The sequence below is a fragment of the Talpa europaea genome (assembly GCF_964194135.1).
Source record: "Talpa europaea genome assembly, chromosome: 7".
Taxonomy (NCBI): Eukaryota; Metazoa; Chordata; class Mammalia; order Eulipotyphla; family Talpidae; genus Talpa; species Talpa europaea.
In genome coordinates this window covers 2,027,852-2,043,505 of record NC_140074.1, presented here as the reverse complement: position 1 = coordinate 2,043,505, position 15,654 = coordinate 2,027,852, and the positions used below count along the sequence as shown (strand labels likewise).

At 53.2% G+C, this 15,654-nt stretch overlaps 1 protein-coding gene across 1 annotated transcript in view; it reads right to left on the bottom strand.

The window, feature by feature from the left end:
* DDX31 (DEAD-box helicase 31) overlaps positions 1-15,654 on the bottom strand; it is a gene marked incomplete at both ends in the record, with an annotated part of 61,043 nt that overhangs the window by 20,435 nt on the left and 24,954 nt on the right. Inside the window, 4 exon segments of the mRNA XM_084236293.1 lie at positions 229-340; positions 4,760-4,841; positions 9,113-9,252; positions 10,759-10,809. Coding sequence (XP_084092419.1) covers positions 229-340; positions 4,760-4,841; positions 9,113-9,252; positions 10,759-10,809 — 385 coding nt within the window.

Below are 15,654 nucleotides of genomic sequence, written 5' to 3'. Positions count from 1 at the left end.
CCTCATTTGTGCAAAACACAGGGAAGGATGAAATTAACATTTAATATCACTTTAAAGCCTTCCGTGCCTGTCTCCAAACCCTGCAGAATTAGTGAGATTGAAGGCTTTTGCTGGTGGGCAGAGACGCCTGTTGGCTTCTCAGCTGCCTGGGGGTGTTTGGAAGAGGTGGGCGAGCTCTGCGGGGGAGCCGGGGGAGCCGCTCCACAGTCACCTAAGAAACCCACCCACCTTTCTTTGCCCAGGAGATCCTCTTCTCACTGGAGTGCACGTAATCTTCAAACACCGTCTGCAAGACTGTGGCTCGCTCTCGGATTTCCTGGGGGCCAACGGCACGGGATTGCTGGGAGGGCGAGGGGAGGATTAAAGGAGTGACAGAGTGAGAGTCAGGAATAATGAAGCAGTTTATAATAGATTTAATAACAGTAAAATCACACAGTAACCACCTAGGGGCCAAAGAGGGTAATCCTTTCAATATTACTAGGGAAAAAGAGGGAGGTATAAAGATGTTAAAGGCAAGCAAAGATGAGGATGGCTTTGTGAGGGAGCAGACCAGGTCTATTTATTTATTTACTTATTTACTTATCTCTCTTCCTGGCCTCTTACCACTCTCGTGCAAAATGAAAGACCACCAGAGATACTCTGGAATTCTCCATGTCCACTTCGGATATTTAAAATATCACCATATATAAGCTGTTTGCAAATGGCTCCAGCACCTCCCGCTTGGGCCTACATCACTTCCCTCTCCCCCCACCTCAGGGAACACCGACAACCCTAGGCGAGAACATTCCCCAGAACCTGCCTAAAATACAGCCCACCCTTGAGTTTCGGAGCACGCCTCCTCCTTCCTAGGGAGGGTCACCTTCCAGGGTTCAGATTCATTCTTTCAGCCTAGAACCACTGTGCTGAGGTCCAGTGGCCCACCAAGGATGGGCTGTCTCTGCAAGCCACATTCGCAGACCATCACCGGGTCTGGCAGCGAGGGGCCTCTGTAATAAGTCGCATCTGTATGCACCAAGACCGACAGATGCAAGAGGTGAATAGAAATAAATACCTTCTTTGGCCTCCTTTAACAGCCCCGGAGAAGAGAACCTATCCTCCCATCCCTGTACCCTGAAAAGCGAGTGGGTCTGGTTTTTTCTCTCTTGAAACAAACAGGCATGCTCTATCGAACATGAAACCAAGACCCCAAGAAACAGATTCTCCAATGCAGTTTGGCTAACATGCCCTCCCAGGGACGCAGCCCCACAAATGCGCCATCACGCCTCTGCTCTCCCCCTTGCCTGGGTCACCAGGATAAACCGGCTGAACCCCAGGTCCCAGCTCCTTGCCCTCAGAGGACAGGCTGTGAGCACCTGTACCTGGCTGACCTGCCCACCCAGCGTCCTGAGTCTTCACACTGGGAAAGCTACCAGAGGAACAACAAAGGAGAAAAAACACCTCCTTCTGGGGAGCAACACTCATCTCGTATTAATAGAGACTTACAACCTGAGACTGTTTTTAGTTTAGTCAAATCATTCCTGCCACCTGTTTGGTTGATGACAGTCTGGCTGATTTCACGGTACACGGTCCCCCTAAGGGTTTTTATCTGCTCAAATGTCAAGAGAAAAGTCACTCAGGAGCTGTGTTCCCAAAGTGGACATTTGCTATTGTCATTAACGAGGATCTTTTTTACCCTCTTAACTGATGTGAAATGCAAACTTTTCTTGCTGCCCTCCTTTCCCTAAGCCACCTCAGCAGCGCGACTGTCACCTTCCCCGCATTTTTTTTTAATATGAATGTGAAATTAGCGAGGATGCCCTTTCCCCTGGCGGACAGAATCCTCTGTTATTAAAAAGTAAAGCACTTTAATAATGAAAACTTTTCCCTCTTTTTCCTGTGTTTTAACTGTTTAAAATTAATGAGAAGGGCAGAACGGTTGTCAAAGCAATACTGAAAGCCGGGCAGCCAGGACCGAATAAGCACAAAATCCCTCTAGAGTGTTAAATAAACAGAGCTCCAGCCCTCTCGAATCCCTCTGTTGGTTATTGTATACATTCTGTAACAGCTCTCAGAATAGATCTGAGAGCCGGGGAGCAGAGAGGTTTCAGAATTCCAATAAAGGCCTCAAATTAAAGACAGCCTGGCGCGAATTCCGGGAGAAAATTAAAGAGACCTCCAGCTTAAGTGACAGGTGACTTGCTTCTGTGTCACGACTGTCAGGGGATTTAGTGATAATATGGCAATATATTACAAAGGGCTTTTCTTATTCCCCCCTTTAGGTTTCAAAATGAGGCATCTTTTCTTTCCAACAAAAAAAAAAAAAGGGAAAAAAATTACACACACATATATCTAATGTGAGTGTGTGTACAAGTGAAATATGTAGAAAAAAGGCAAGAAAACCAGGTCCACACATTTGAAAGGATGAGGGCAGTTTCAGTAAAATACAAGAAAAAGTTAATGGCAGAAAACATAATTTGCTTAAGGAAAAAGTCGGTCTTACTCCCCCCCACCCCTACTTCCAGAAATACTTGATTTTAAAATTGCCCCTCCTGAGAGTGAATTGAGAGGTCTTTTTCAGTTGTCTTCTGGGGAGGACAGTCTAAATTTAAACCGAAGACTGAGGGCCGAGTGACGCAGCACCACCTCAGCACAGACAGGTAAAAGCTCCCCTAATGAGCGCGGGGCAAACCCCGGAGGGCACAGGAACACCCCGAAGGGCCGGCTCCCGCCCTCAGAGAGGCAGGCTCGGTTCTGGCTAATGAAGCTAACTCGCAACTGGTGGGCCACGGTGGTTTAGAAGACACCCCAACGGCCTTGGCACCCACTCCTTTGTTGGAAGAGCTCCAGATCCTGAGGGGCACCCCAGGGAGGTGATCAAGAAGAACTAAGCCGGGGCTACTTAGATGATTCCAATACCTCGCAAAGCCAGTGACAGCTGAGTCAAGGTTAGCCGCCTCTTCCAGGAAAAACTGTAGGAAAAGCATGCCCAGACGCGGGTGTAAGCTTTGAAGAGGAAACATCGCATCTATCAACAAGCGGCAGACAAGTTTAAGACGAGGCCAGATTATTTTTGTTATAACAGGTTTTAGGGGGCAGCGGCAGTGGGGAGGGCCGCCTTCTTTTCCTCGACGCCCACGTCTTGATATGGCATCTTCCAGGGTCTTTTTAAACTAAATGGGAGAGTTTGGTTTTAATCACTATGGCCAGGCTGAGTTTTACCCCCACAGTCCCTAGAACCTTCGGAGTGCTTCCCAGTAAAGCTGAAAGATCAAATTTATTCTCTTTGTAGGTGGGTGAACATTCACACACCCAGACGTGGCTATATATATTTTATATACCTAAATATGAAATATACATTTTACAGATGCTTCACTCGCTTTCATTCTGTTCGCAGAAGCCTAAAAATGTGCATGCCAGAGGGACATCTGCGGTGGACTCGGCCCAGCCGGGGAGGGGGCATCCGTAATGAGGTGCCTGGCTCTGCGGGAAGGGGCTGCGTGCTGGGTCTGCTCCCCACACCACGCGGCGAGGCGACCGGACATGCACGTTCCCGGCATGAGACAGAACTGGAAGCTGTATCCGGTGTGTGCTTCAACCTTCCCACCACTCACACGGGCTGCGCACATGAACCACACTCTGGCTGAACACCTGCGTGGCAGTCAGTAATGGAGTTCGGCTCCTGCTTACCACAACCCGTCAGTAACACCATCTACACAAATGCAGAGCCTTCAAACAATCCAAGAACCATCTTTAATCCCTCTTCACTGTGGTACCATTTAGTGACCAGATTTCACCTCTGAAAATGGCTGACGTGGCAGCGCACAGCGCAGCTCACGCTCACCGTGTGCAGGGACTGGTGTGCAGCAGCTCTGAGGCCAGATCCCCAATTCTAAGGCCTCTGTGAGCCTCAGTCCCCTCCTCTATGAAGTGGGACAACGCCTGCCTTCAGGGCGTGCTGGGAGGACTAAGGGGCCCATGCATGCAAACAGCACAGGCAGTGCTAACAGACGCTGGAGTTCCCTCTCCTGAGAGCAGGTTCCTCAGGTGCTCTCCCGACTGGAGGGCTCAAGTTAGGGCCAATCACGCAGGGCTGCCTTGGCGAGAGCCCAGGCCCAGGCAGGACAGGGGGTACCTGGAGGGAACTCAGAAGCTCTGTCTGTCTGGCGCTGACTCTCCAGTCTATCCAACTCAGTCGTAAGGAAGCGAATGCAGAATATCCAAACAATTACACTTCGCAGAGGGAGCTCGCCCAGCACCCCACCCATGTGCAGTGTGCCTGACGCCCGGCACGGGCTGGGGCAGCTGTCCAGCACGGCTGTCTCGGGGTCTCCAGGTGGAGCCGCTCAGACAGGACAGACTACTTCTTGATGACCTCGTCTTTTACTCTTCCTCTTAACACACACCAAGAAATGACTCCAACAAGTATGCGTGAAGGGAGGCCAGAGAATTCCTTTACCCGCACTGTCTGGGGCGGACAGGCCCGACCGCGTGTCCCTGCTGGTCCTCTGTGGCGTGGACCACCACTCGGCGCACTCTGGCCGGGAGCGAGCCCACCTCTCTGGGAAGGCTGCGGGCAGACCTCCAGGGCGGCGCGGCCCCGTGACTGGACGAGAGCAGCAAACACACCCAGAGCAAAGGAAAGGAAACACACAATTACGTGTTCACAGTCTGCACGTTTTGCTTAGGGGAGAAAGTGAGTCTCCTGTGCACAAACCTCTACTCCCCAGTCAGGAGAGGGTCATGGCAGTTATCGGCAAACACGGTCAGTAATCAGACTCACCTCATTTCCCTGCCGTCTCCCTTTGAAACAATCATCCCGCGTCAGAACAGACAAAATAGCCTCCATCTTCATTTCAGACATGCTGCAAAAGGAAGGACAAGTCCCGGTGAACCTCGCATTCTCTCAGGAACACCCAGGACCTTGCTGCATGAAGCCGGCCCGTCTCAAGCTGACGAGAGGGCGCAGAAGCTTCGCCGTCACTGAAAGTGAACACTCTCCTGATCTTTCAGAATCGGAGGCAAGGAATGTCTAGGATGTTGCGCGGTAGAAGGGGTCATATTCCCAGCAATGTGCTTCCTCTCTGCTGAATCTACAGTGGGCTCCCTCTAGGATACCCTCCGTGGAGCTGCTTCTCTGAGTGCTCACCCCAGGTCTGAGTAACCATCTACACCCTGACTCGACCAGATCACGAAGCAACAAAACATCCCATTGTTCCTTCGGTTTGATAATTAAACCAGAAAGGGGGTGGGGAGTGGCTTTTTCAAAAAGACCTTCAGCTGTTGGGGTAAACACCTCAGTGGAAGTTACCGAGCACCCATCACCCCATCCACGCGCCCGCACCCTCCTCTGCTCCACCCCAAAAGGCCCTCACTGCCATCACTTGTGACTACCAGGCTGTGAAGCCCATCGATCTCTGGTGAAGCAGAGCTGCATGCAAATGGCTGAAACCAGAATTGGGGCTTCACTCATGAACCGAAGCCACCAGAGGCTGAGCAGAAACCAGCACCCCACTCAGCAGTGAAACCAGGAAAGCCAGACCCTCACTTGCCATCTTTCGAGGTCACAGGCGGACCCCAGACCCACGTGGCCACGCTGAGGGAGGAAAGCTGCTGGCTGTAAATAGACTCCCAGGGAGGAAGGGGCAGGGAAGGGGTTTATTGGGGGAGAAAAACAGATCATGAAAAGATAAATGACTTTCCTGTGTGTTGTTTTCTTCCCTAACAGTAACAGCAAATTAAAACATGAATGGCAGCCTCTTATGCATTCCCCTCCCCCAAAGGCTACTCTGACAAAGCTATGAATGAAAACGTCACATCTCTGACAGCCACTCACCTGAAATCTGTCACCGCTTTCCCAACACCCCAGCCCCCTCCCAACCCTTCTTGGCTGCCAGCTCAGCCTGGACCGTGGATCCTTTTCCAGCATCAGAGGCAAGCGGAGGGCGCGAGCTGTGGGAGAGGGCAGGGTGGGCGCGAGGGGTGCTCGCGAGCTCATGGAAAAATCTATTTTTCATAAGAGACAGAAATGCAAGGCGACTGAATTTGCCTCATACTTATGCCTGGGAATCTGAAGGAAGATGAAACCCTATCCTTTCCTTTGTCTGACTGACCTGCCTCTATCCGTCCCTTTTCTTCTAGAAGAAAAAAAGGAAAAATACAAAAATAAAAGAAACGTAAGAACCTGGGGGTCAAATCTTAAGGTAGGAAGAAAAAGAACAGGAATGCCATTCACAGTCAGGCACAGGGATAAGCAGGCCACAGGAAGGCGGACCCCAGGCAAGCTGAGAGAGCTGGTGGGGTGGGGGTGGGGGGGGGGCAGGTACATCTACTCTGCCCGGAGCTGGCCGAGAAGGGACTCCAATGAGTCACAGTTTAAAGGGGCCTCACCTAGGCTAAGAAACCTTGGCTTCTGAGGAAGAGGCAAACCTACCCTGCATGTTCTAGAAACTGACCGGGATCACCCGCCTGACTATGGAAAGGGAGAGGGGAGAAAATAAATTCAGGGCCTGTCTTTTGCTGTTCTAAGAAGGGTTGGTTTTGCTGAAGCATTTCCATTTTAACACACCGATGATGATGATGGCCTTCATTAGAAGAACATTTAAAGGGGAAGTGGGGAAGAGTCAGGAAGCTGACAAGTAGGAAGAAGTCAAAGGGGTGGAGAAAGCCCCCCCCCCCCCGCCCCCATCTCCTGCCCCAGCCCCTGCCTGCCTCCTAAATCTGGCTGGAGGCAGGTGGCGACTTGTTGGGAAGGTCCTTGCTGCCGAGAGCCTCAGCCTGCCACCTGCACCTCCCACAAAGCTTCAGGCCGCTGGTGCCCCGCTAGCGGCACACAGATTCTTAGGCACAAAACACACTCACACGTCCACCTGCCTTTTTTTTTTTAACATTTCGGAACACACCTTTTGAATTCCAAAAATGCCCAAGTCTGCTTCTTCACCCCATATACTTTGCAACCAGTTCTTACTAGATTTATTTTTGGTATTAAGTCAGAGAAGCAGTCTGTACATACATACCTAACATCTGCCCCTCCTGACTGCCCACACACACAGGCTCCAGGCCTGCTTAGGTCAGTTCTGTCAGCCCATGAGGCCGTCTGGTACAGGCACTTGGTTTTCAGGGCAGAAAACAGCAGGCAGGACACCGACAGGGCTCGCGCCCTGTTCCTCAGCCGCAAACCTCCTCCCCACAATGTCTCTCTTGCCCCTTCTGGCTTCCTCGCCCAGCCCAAGCCCTCGGCCTCCTGAGCTGTGTCCTGAACATGAGCACCACGCTGGAGTCTCACGAGTGCTGTTATGCCTGAAACTTTCCCCACAAGCAGCGTGTTTATTCAGGCAGAGGTGCCCCCATCACCCACCACCCACCACCGGCACACACCTACAACCACTGATGAGGAAGTTGTATCAAGGTGGGCGACCCAGGAGAGGGGGCACTCAGTGAGGGAGCTGCTGGCAGGATGGGGTACAGGGACATGCACCCACAGGTCCAGCATGTATTGGCGGGGGTGGAGGGAAGGGAGCTCTGTGATGGCTACACAAGTCTGAAAACACTTCCCACAGGTGCACAAGCCTCCGGGACACACAAGAACCACTGCACTGAGGACATCGGTGACATTGGGGAATCTTCACCCCCATGTGTATCTGGAGCACGGCTGCCCACAGGGTGCTGCATAGACACAGAGGGCCACGTACATGAGTGCCAGCCCGGGATTTGGAATCTAGTGGCAATGAAGCCCTCGGGGACAAGTGACTGACTGACCTGCCAGACTGCTCTCACGAGTAAGAGGAATAGGCCATCCTCCTGAGCTAGTCTACACCACTGTCAGTCAGCAAAGTTAAGATGAGACATGTTAAGTGGTAGCGCAAAGCACTCCTGAAACCACAAGTGGGTACCCGCCCGCCCATGGAAGGAAGCCCCTTCCCAGTTCGCTGGAGCAACCTTGAGAGCTAGGGGGCGCCCCAAAGTCAGCAAGGGGAGGGAAGCGCCGCAGGGTGGGGCATACAGGACGAGTGGTGGGATGTCACGTCCGGTGCTCCAAGCGGGCACCTGTGTTTGGTCCCCTGGCCCAGGCCAGGTCCTCATGCGGCCCAGCGGTATTTCAGTACTGGTCAAGAACACGCGCCTTTCCCAGTTCTGGACTTCAGGGGGCGAGTCTTGCGGGCTCACTGGACACATCACACAAAGAGCAGAGTAGAGGAAGCGTGGCCCTCAGGTTCAGTGCACACCGAGGTATGTGCCCAGGTCCGGGTGTGGGGTCTGAGCGGCCACAGCCCCTGCCACACCTGTGGGGAAGACACACGGCTCTGTGCCTCCTGGGACGCCGACAGTGTCACCAGTCGGCTCACTTGTCGCTGAGCACAAGATGTCTGGACAAGGTCAGCGTGAACGCTGCTTGCCCTGTGACACCTGTGATGAGAGCTGCTTACTTCAGGTGCCGGAGAGTATATGGAAAACATGAGAAAAGAAATTCATTCTTGGAGCCTGGGGAAATCGCTCGGCCTTTGGAACATGGCTCCTGGCCCAGCCGGACGGCTGCTCTCTGGATTTGCTTTGTGTATCTTCAGTGAGACCGAGATTGGGGGAGCCTGACTAAGTGTGCTCACACTGTGACCAGCTGAGGCGGTGCCCGGGCGACATGGGAGCTTAACTGGGGGCAGAAAGCGATGTTGCCTGTCACCAACACACAGCACAAGCTCCCGCAAACCTCCTCATGACTTCTCCCTGGGCCGGTTTTTCTGGGGAGATGGGAGTTGTGTGGTGAGTATAAAGTATTATTCTTCTCAACTTTAAAGGTGGACAACTTTAACTGCAAGAAATTAAAAGCATCAACAGGAAAGGTCTTTCTGAAGGCCAGAGAGGGCCACGCACACGCTCCAGGGGGAGGAGCGAGCACAGCCCTCGACCTCAGACCAGGCACGACCCGCATGGCCCTCGACTCCGTCTGCCATACAACGAAAACTGTCATGTGCTGATGGCATTAAGGGTTTTAGTTTTTGCCACTGGCTATTCTGGGACTCATTTAGGGATCACAAGGGTTAATGGCTCTTCGTCAGCTTACAAGGCCCTTCCGCTGTAAAAAGCGACAGAAAGTTAATTAGGTGAGATCAGCCGAAAGCCGTTCAGGTTTCTGACTCACTTGATTTTGTGAGAAGCCAACGAGTTGACATATTCTGCCTCCGAAGGAGCCAAAATGAGCAGGCTGCTCCCCTGGCAGCCAATCCGGGCGGTTCTCCCAATCCGGTGGATGTATTCGGCAGGTGAAGACGGAGCGTTGTACTAAAAAGGGCAACAAAAATGAAGGCATTCACAGATCAAGGGATTGCCATTAATTGGAAGTGCAATACCCCTCACCTGCCTCCAGGTATCCCAAGAATTAAATCCTGGTGCTATGGTTACCCTCACGCAATCACAAGGAGAAGTCACTCAGCCCTGAAACTCCTGGCTTCATCGGAAATAACAAGGCTCTGACACGCCAGCGTGAGCAGCGGCCAAGTTTCAGAGAAACGAGACGTCTCCTTGTCCCAATATCGCCCTTTTAATTTTACTTCTCCACAGGTCTCTTCACGTTCCCATTTGCATTTTTTCACCGTGGTGACCGAGCAAGGTGAACAGGCAGGCAGGTGGGGTACAGTTCTGCAGGCTGACCACACGACCTTGGCCTACTTCCCCAGCAGACAGAGCAGCGGGAATGTGGCTGCTGGACAGGCACAGGCAGCAGGGGCACAGGATCCCTGAAAGGCTTGCCGCCACCCCTGCTGCACCCCACCCAGTCCCATGAGGAGGAGTTGCCGGGCCACGAGAAACAGGTTCCCTCACACTGCACCAGCGACGGTGCCTGGGCCTGCTGTGGGGCGAGGGCAACCTACACCGCAGCAGGATGGATGACCACAGCCTCGGACGTTCTCCGGGCCAGTCTTGGGTCATCATGAAGACAGGCTGACCACATTCTTCCTCTCCACCCCTTCCCTCTGCGACCACGCGGAGCAGAGATCAGAGGACCATGATGGCTGCAGCCTGCGGGAGGCCAGGCCTCGCGCTAATCACAAGCAGGTGCCAAGCGATCGACTGTGTGTGAAAGGCCTCTTGCACATTAAGGCCCCACGGCCTCCTAATCTGGCGACGCGCCCAGTGGCCAGCAGAGAAGGCAAAGCATGCTCCAATGCAGTGAGACCTGCAGTGAGTAGACCAGGTTTCCCAGCCAGTGGCAGGCGTTCAAATGCACGAGAACACGACTAAGCCGTAACTCACGTAAAGAGCGCACCCCCGCCCCCACACAGAAGGACTTGAAAAATGCCATTCTGTGGACTAACAAAAAGAAAATCCAAAAGAAAAACCACCAGACTCTGGTGCTAACACCTGTACCCTCTGGCAAAGCGTGCAGCGCTAGATGTATGTGTAAGATGCTGTCAAGGACTTAATTGCCCCTGGAAGTCACTGTACATGGACACGGCTCTCAGGACAGCTGAGGCCTCTCCTCCCGGACACAATGAGGCTTCCCGGAGCCTGGGCGACTCCCACTCTTTTCAGATTGGACACTGCATATGACATGCATCAGTCTGGAAGCAGGGCCTCCTCCCGTGAGGGCGCAGGCTGGCTGTTTGGCTGCAGCAGCGAGGAAGGCTGGGTTAGGGAAAGAGGATTGTGCTGGTAAGGATGGTTGCTGCCTGGTTACCAGGGCAACGCCCAAGAGGGTAATAATAATTATTCTACTTAAAGGCAATGCACCCACTTGAGATCATATATTCCTGCTTCAAGCTCACACTTGAACAAGTAAAAAATTACCTGAACAATCCATGTGACTTGCGGGAGATCTAAGCCCCGAGCTGCAACATCCTTCAAAAGAGAAAAGAACATTGTTAAGACTGAGTTTCTAAACCTTTGGTCATGGAGCTGTTTGATACTTTAACGCAAACTAGGAGGGCCCACGCGTGCATGTACACACACACACACACACGCACGCACACACACACAAACTTCAGGCACCAAGAAGTCCATCTGTGGCTTCAGCTACTTCTGACGTCGGGGAAGGCCCCTGAGGGCCACTGGGGAGGCAGGCATGACCGCTTCCTAGAGGACACCACGCACAGCTAGGAAATGAAGTGCTCGTCACTGTCAAGTAAGAACTTGGGAAACTTCAAGCATGTTTTACTACTTTCACAGTTGATGTGAAAACCGTGTCACGATGCAGTGCCTTCGCTCATACCTGTCCAGCAATGCCCGGCTCTGAGGCGTGCTTCTGGAGAGCGCCAGGGTGTCCCCTTGCGGAGGGGGTGGCAGAGTGTGACAAGGACTGTGCTCAGCGCCCCAGAGAGCAACAAGGAACAAGCGAGGGCCGCCAATTTCAAAGGCTAAACTTGCAGACCAAAGCTTGACTCTACAGATGGAAACCGTCAGAGCAACGGCACTTTATTTTCCTCTTGAGCGTGTCACCAACCAAAGAGCCAAGACTCTCTGCTTCCTTGAGTCCCTGGCTCTTCTGGCAGAGAGACTAGAAAGTGGGACTCCTCCAGTCCTTAGCAGTAAATTTACACTTGGCCTTCGCCCCGAAGGTGACCATCACCCATCGGCATTTCTGTGCACCAGATACTGCACGGGGCACCTCGCCTTTGCTACCTTGACTCAGCACCAAACAGCTGAAAACGATCGTGATTTCCTTTTGACAGAGGTTCAGAGAGATTAAGCAACCTGCCAGGGACACACAGCCGAGCAGTGGCCCTCAAATCCAGTCTGCTTTACTTTGCCTTATTAGATCACCTTGTATTCCACCATCAAAAAGATGCTGTGTCCCTAATATACTGCTGGTGGGGGTGCAAAATAGTACAAAGCCCCAACGGCAGGAAATATGACAACAGCCAGCAAAATCATACCACTTGCCCTTTGACACCCCAGAGATACACTGGCAAAAATATAAAGCGATATGTGTACAAGCTTTCCCTGCAGCAAGAAGCAGCATCCAGAGGGGTCAGGCTGACTACGGCATGGCCACGCCCGCCCCTGGAGCCCTGGGAAAAAGCGGAGGTGCCCGTGGACGGGCGTGGAAGACCTCTAGGGCGTGCTCTGAGTATGGACACTCTGCCTTTGTGCAAAATGGGAGAGGTTAAAATAAACTGTTCATATTTGAAAAAGAAATGAGAAAGTGAAAACCTCAAAAGCTCACAAGTCACCCACAAGGGAAGGAAGAGGGGAAGGGGTCAAGGACAGGCCAGACTTCCTTTGCTGGGCCTTCGTACTCTGACCGGAACCAGGGAAATGTGCTGATCCAGTGGGAAGGCAAACCAGCGGTGATGCGGCGCGGGAGCCTAACTCACCCCTAGGCCTCATTCCTGCCAGAAATAAAGAAGCAGACACAGCTCAAGAGCCTGACTCTGACCAAGAGTCTCCACCCGGCTGCCGGCGGACAGTCCGTGCGGGGAGGGGGACCCGCGGAGCATCACGCGGACGACTGGCCAGACCCAGATCATGGGGTGTGCTGAAGGACAAAGGCTGTCCCGCCAAAAACCCAGGAAACAAGAGGGTGACGGAAAGAAAAGACTTTAAAGAGCCGGATGAGCGGGGCGGAACCAGCAGCCGCACGGATGCCAGGCGGCTCACCTGCAGGAAGGGGCTTCTACATTTCTTTTCGCACTGTCCTATGTGCTTTAACAATGAACTCACATCATTTCCAAGCAAATTTTTATTTTGAAAACTTACACCCACAAAAACGCTAAAGATGACGAGTTCAGCAGCCCGGACACCTGCGTGGAAGCCCCCCAGTGCACACGGGCTTTCTCGACATACAGATGCTTCCCGAGCCATCTAAGTTGCAAATGTCACAGTTACTGTGAAGTGCTTTTTAGCACATACCTCCTAAGTAAAAGGAGGTGCGTGCACATCATCGCCCCTGAGAACTTTAGCACCGAAACGCCCTGTTCCCGAACAACCAGGTCCCAGGCACGTGTCTGCCCTGCTGATCACGGTCTCTCCTGACCCAGAGCCGAAACAGAGAGCACACACTCCATCCGCAAGAGATCCTGCTGCCTTCCACAATCTAGAACAATACCCGGGTCCCTGATTTACTCAGTGCTTTGAGGACTACCCATTTTGAGAGTCCAGGTGCCTTGAAGAATATCCCAGAGCCTGGAATTGCACAAACGAAGCTTTTTTGCAAAATACTAACCCCGCAAAAAGGTCCCACAGGAAGCACCGTAACCCACTGGCTTCCCCTACCACCCAGGGCCGAGGCAGGACTGGAGGGCCGTGGCCCTCCATCAGATACCTCACCCGGGCCCCCGAGGTCAAGGTCTGCCTGCCTCGCTGATCACACCCAGGCTGGCTGGCTTCCTCCGAACCGTGGCTGGGTTGCGCGCATAAAGTGTTACACAGAAGTTTAAGGTATTAAACGTGTGTCAACCACCCACGAAGTGTTCAGACACTCCCACGTGCCCTGAAAGCTGCAGGCGGATGTTCCAGAGCTGATGCCTTTGAGAACACAATTCACAGTGTTCTCCACACAAACCACGGTTGATGTCTTGAGACAAACTGACGGGTTCTTAAATCTGCTAAGCTCCTGTGAAGACGTGACTTATTTTATGTAAGTGCTCTGCAGTGGGAGAGCGTGTAGACAATGGGCTGCCTGAGCTTTACAGACAGGCTTTGTAAAAAATTTAATGCTCGTCAGTTTAGTAAATTCAACCAGGAAACACAGATAAAACTCTTAAACCAGCACACGCCGGCACGAGACCTGCAGAACACGAGCGCGCGGCAGTGCTGAGGGAGAACCAGCCACCCGGCGTGGGGACAGCTGAGGTTCCCTTTTCCACTTGGGTGCCTGTGCCCAGGACAAGAGGCTGGGCGTGATGTCCCCGTCCCGACTACTCATCTTGAGGCAGGAGAGCCTCCCAAGCCGCCACCCCCTACTCATACCTAAGCCAGCCATTTCCGTAAGTCCTTCTTTCTGTTCTCCATCAGGGCCACCAGAGAGAACAGGAGAAAGGCGCCATCTTCCTGGTTCAGGAAGAGAGACAACCGGACTTCAGGATCACTCAGAGGCCATATAACCTGGGCAGGTCAATTTATCTCTCTGAGCCTCAGTTTACCCACCTATAAAACAGCTGAGAGAGCCATCCTGACGAAGGTGTCGATCAGAAGCCAAAGCATATGTGAGGTGATTTGATTGAGCAGTGGCCTGGAATTCCCCCACCCTCCCTCCCTCCCCCCCAGACAGAGGACACAGAGGAGCAGGCGTCCACTCCGCCTTCCCAGAACGCTGGCCGCCAGCTGTGTGCCAGACCGCAGGACACCGTGACCTGCCAACGGCTCAGCAAAGCCTTCGGTCCTCTGCCCACTCTCAGAACTTCAGTCCAGCCCAACTGTATTCTGTTAACCTAATTAGGGCAAAAGAATGGCTAAAGTCAGTTCTGAAAGACACGCAACGGTGAGGCCTTGAAGCCGGGGCTTGACAACCGGCCGCCTCCGTGAGCGCGAGCAGTACAGATGGAAGGCAGCGTGCTCAGGTGCCAGCCTGTCAGTTGGATTAAAATGACTCATTTATTTACCCAAGAACCTCACAAAGTGCTTTTACTACCAGGGAGAGGGAGCCTGCCGGCGCTCTGAGCAAGGGACACAGCAAACCTGCCTCTGCCGCTTCTCGGCCTGCCAAAAGTCATTATTGCCGAGTGTGGAAAGCCATCAGCGGGGTACAGGCCCCTGTTGTCCGGGTGACAGATTGGGCTGCGTAATCAGAGGAGGAAGGGGAGAGTGCAGAAGCTGTCAGAGGCGCGAGATCTTGGCTAGAGCCGCCAAAGAACTGGCAACATGAGTTAGTGTAACTGAGTAAACAGCCAGCCATCTCCAAATGATCTCGCCATTAACACGGCTGAAATCAAGTGCGAGAGAGAAACTTCACCGAAAAGCATACCCTGGAGAAAAGCAGGAGAGTCTACCACTCATTTTGGGTGGTGAGCTGACACTGTCGTCTCTCTTAGGTCTCATCTCCTTTGTCTCCTGGCCTCCTGGCACAATGGGAACTCCCCGGGAGAGGAGACGAAGGCCAGCAGACGTGACAGTGTGTTTCGGGCAAAGCAAAACCCAATCAGGACCGTGCAAGGCAGCCCGGGCGACCGGGGATCGCCTGGACAAGGCAGCACGTGCTGGACAACCACAATTGGGTCCAGCCAGCAGTCCCAGGTAGAGTGGGACGGGCCTCTCCTCACCCAGAACGGCCACTGCTCCCCATTTAACCAGGGACAAGCAGAGAGCATGGAGTCAGCCTCCGAAACAGGGAGCCTGGGAGTAGCGTCCCCAAGCACTCGGGGCGGTCTCTTCGCCAACCACCAGCCTGCCGAAGGCGGCGGGCGCTCCGGTCCCCTCCCTCGGCTCAGAGGAGTTCTCCGCCATCAGCAGGAGGAAATATCTGCGGAGAGCCTAACGCCTTCTCTCTGATTCCTCTCATTTCTTAATTCTGCCAGGGAAAGCGAGCTTTGAACTTTCAACAACTCCCTCCTCCTCATCCCGGCTCCCTACTCAAGCGGGCTTCTCAGATCTAGCTTTCTTGCGGACACAAAATTCCATCACGGGTGTGTAAAGACACTCCCAAACAGACCGGTCTCTCCTGCCCACTGGCCGCCTGGGCCCCTGCCCAGGCCCCTCTTCTCACGGCCACGTTCAGAGAGACCCAGCACCGCCCAGGCCCCGAGAGAC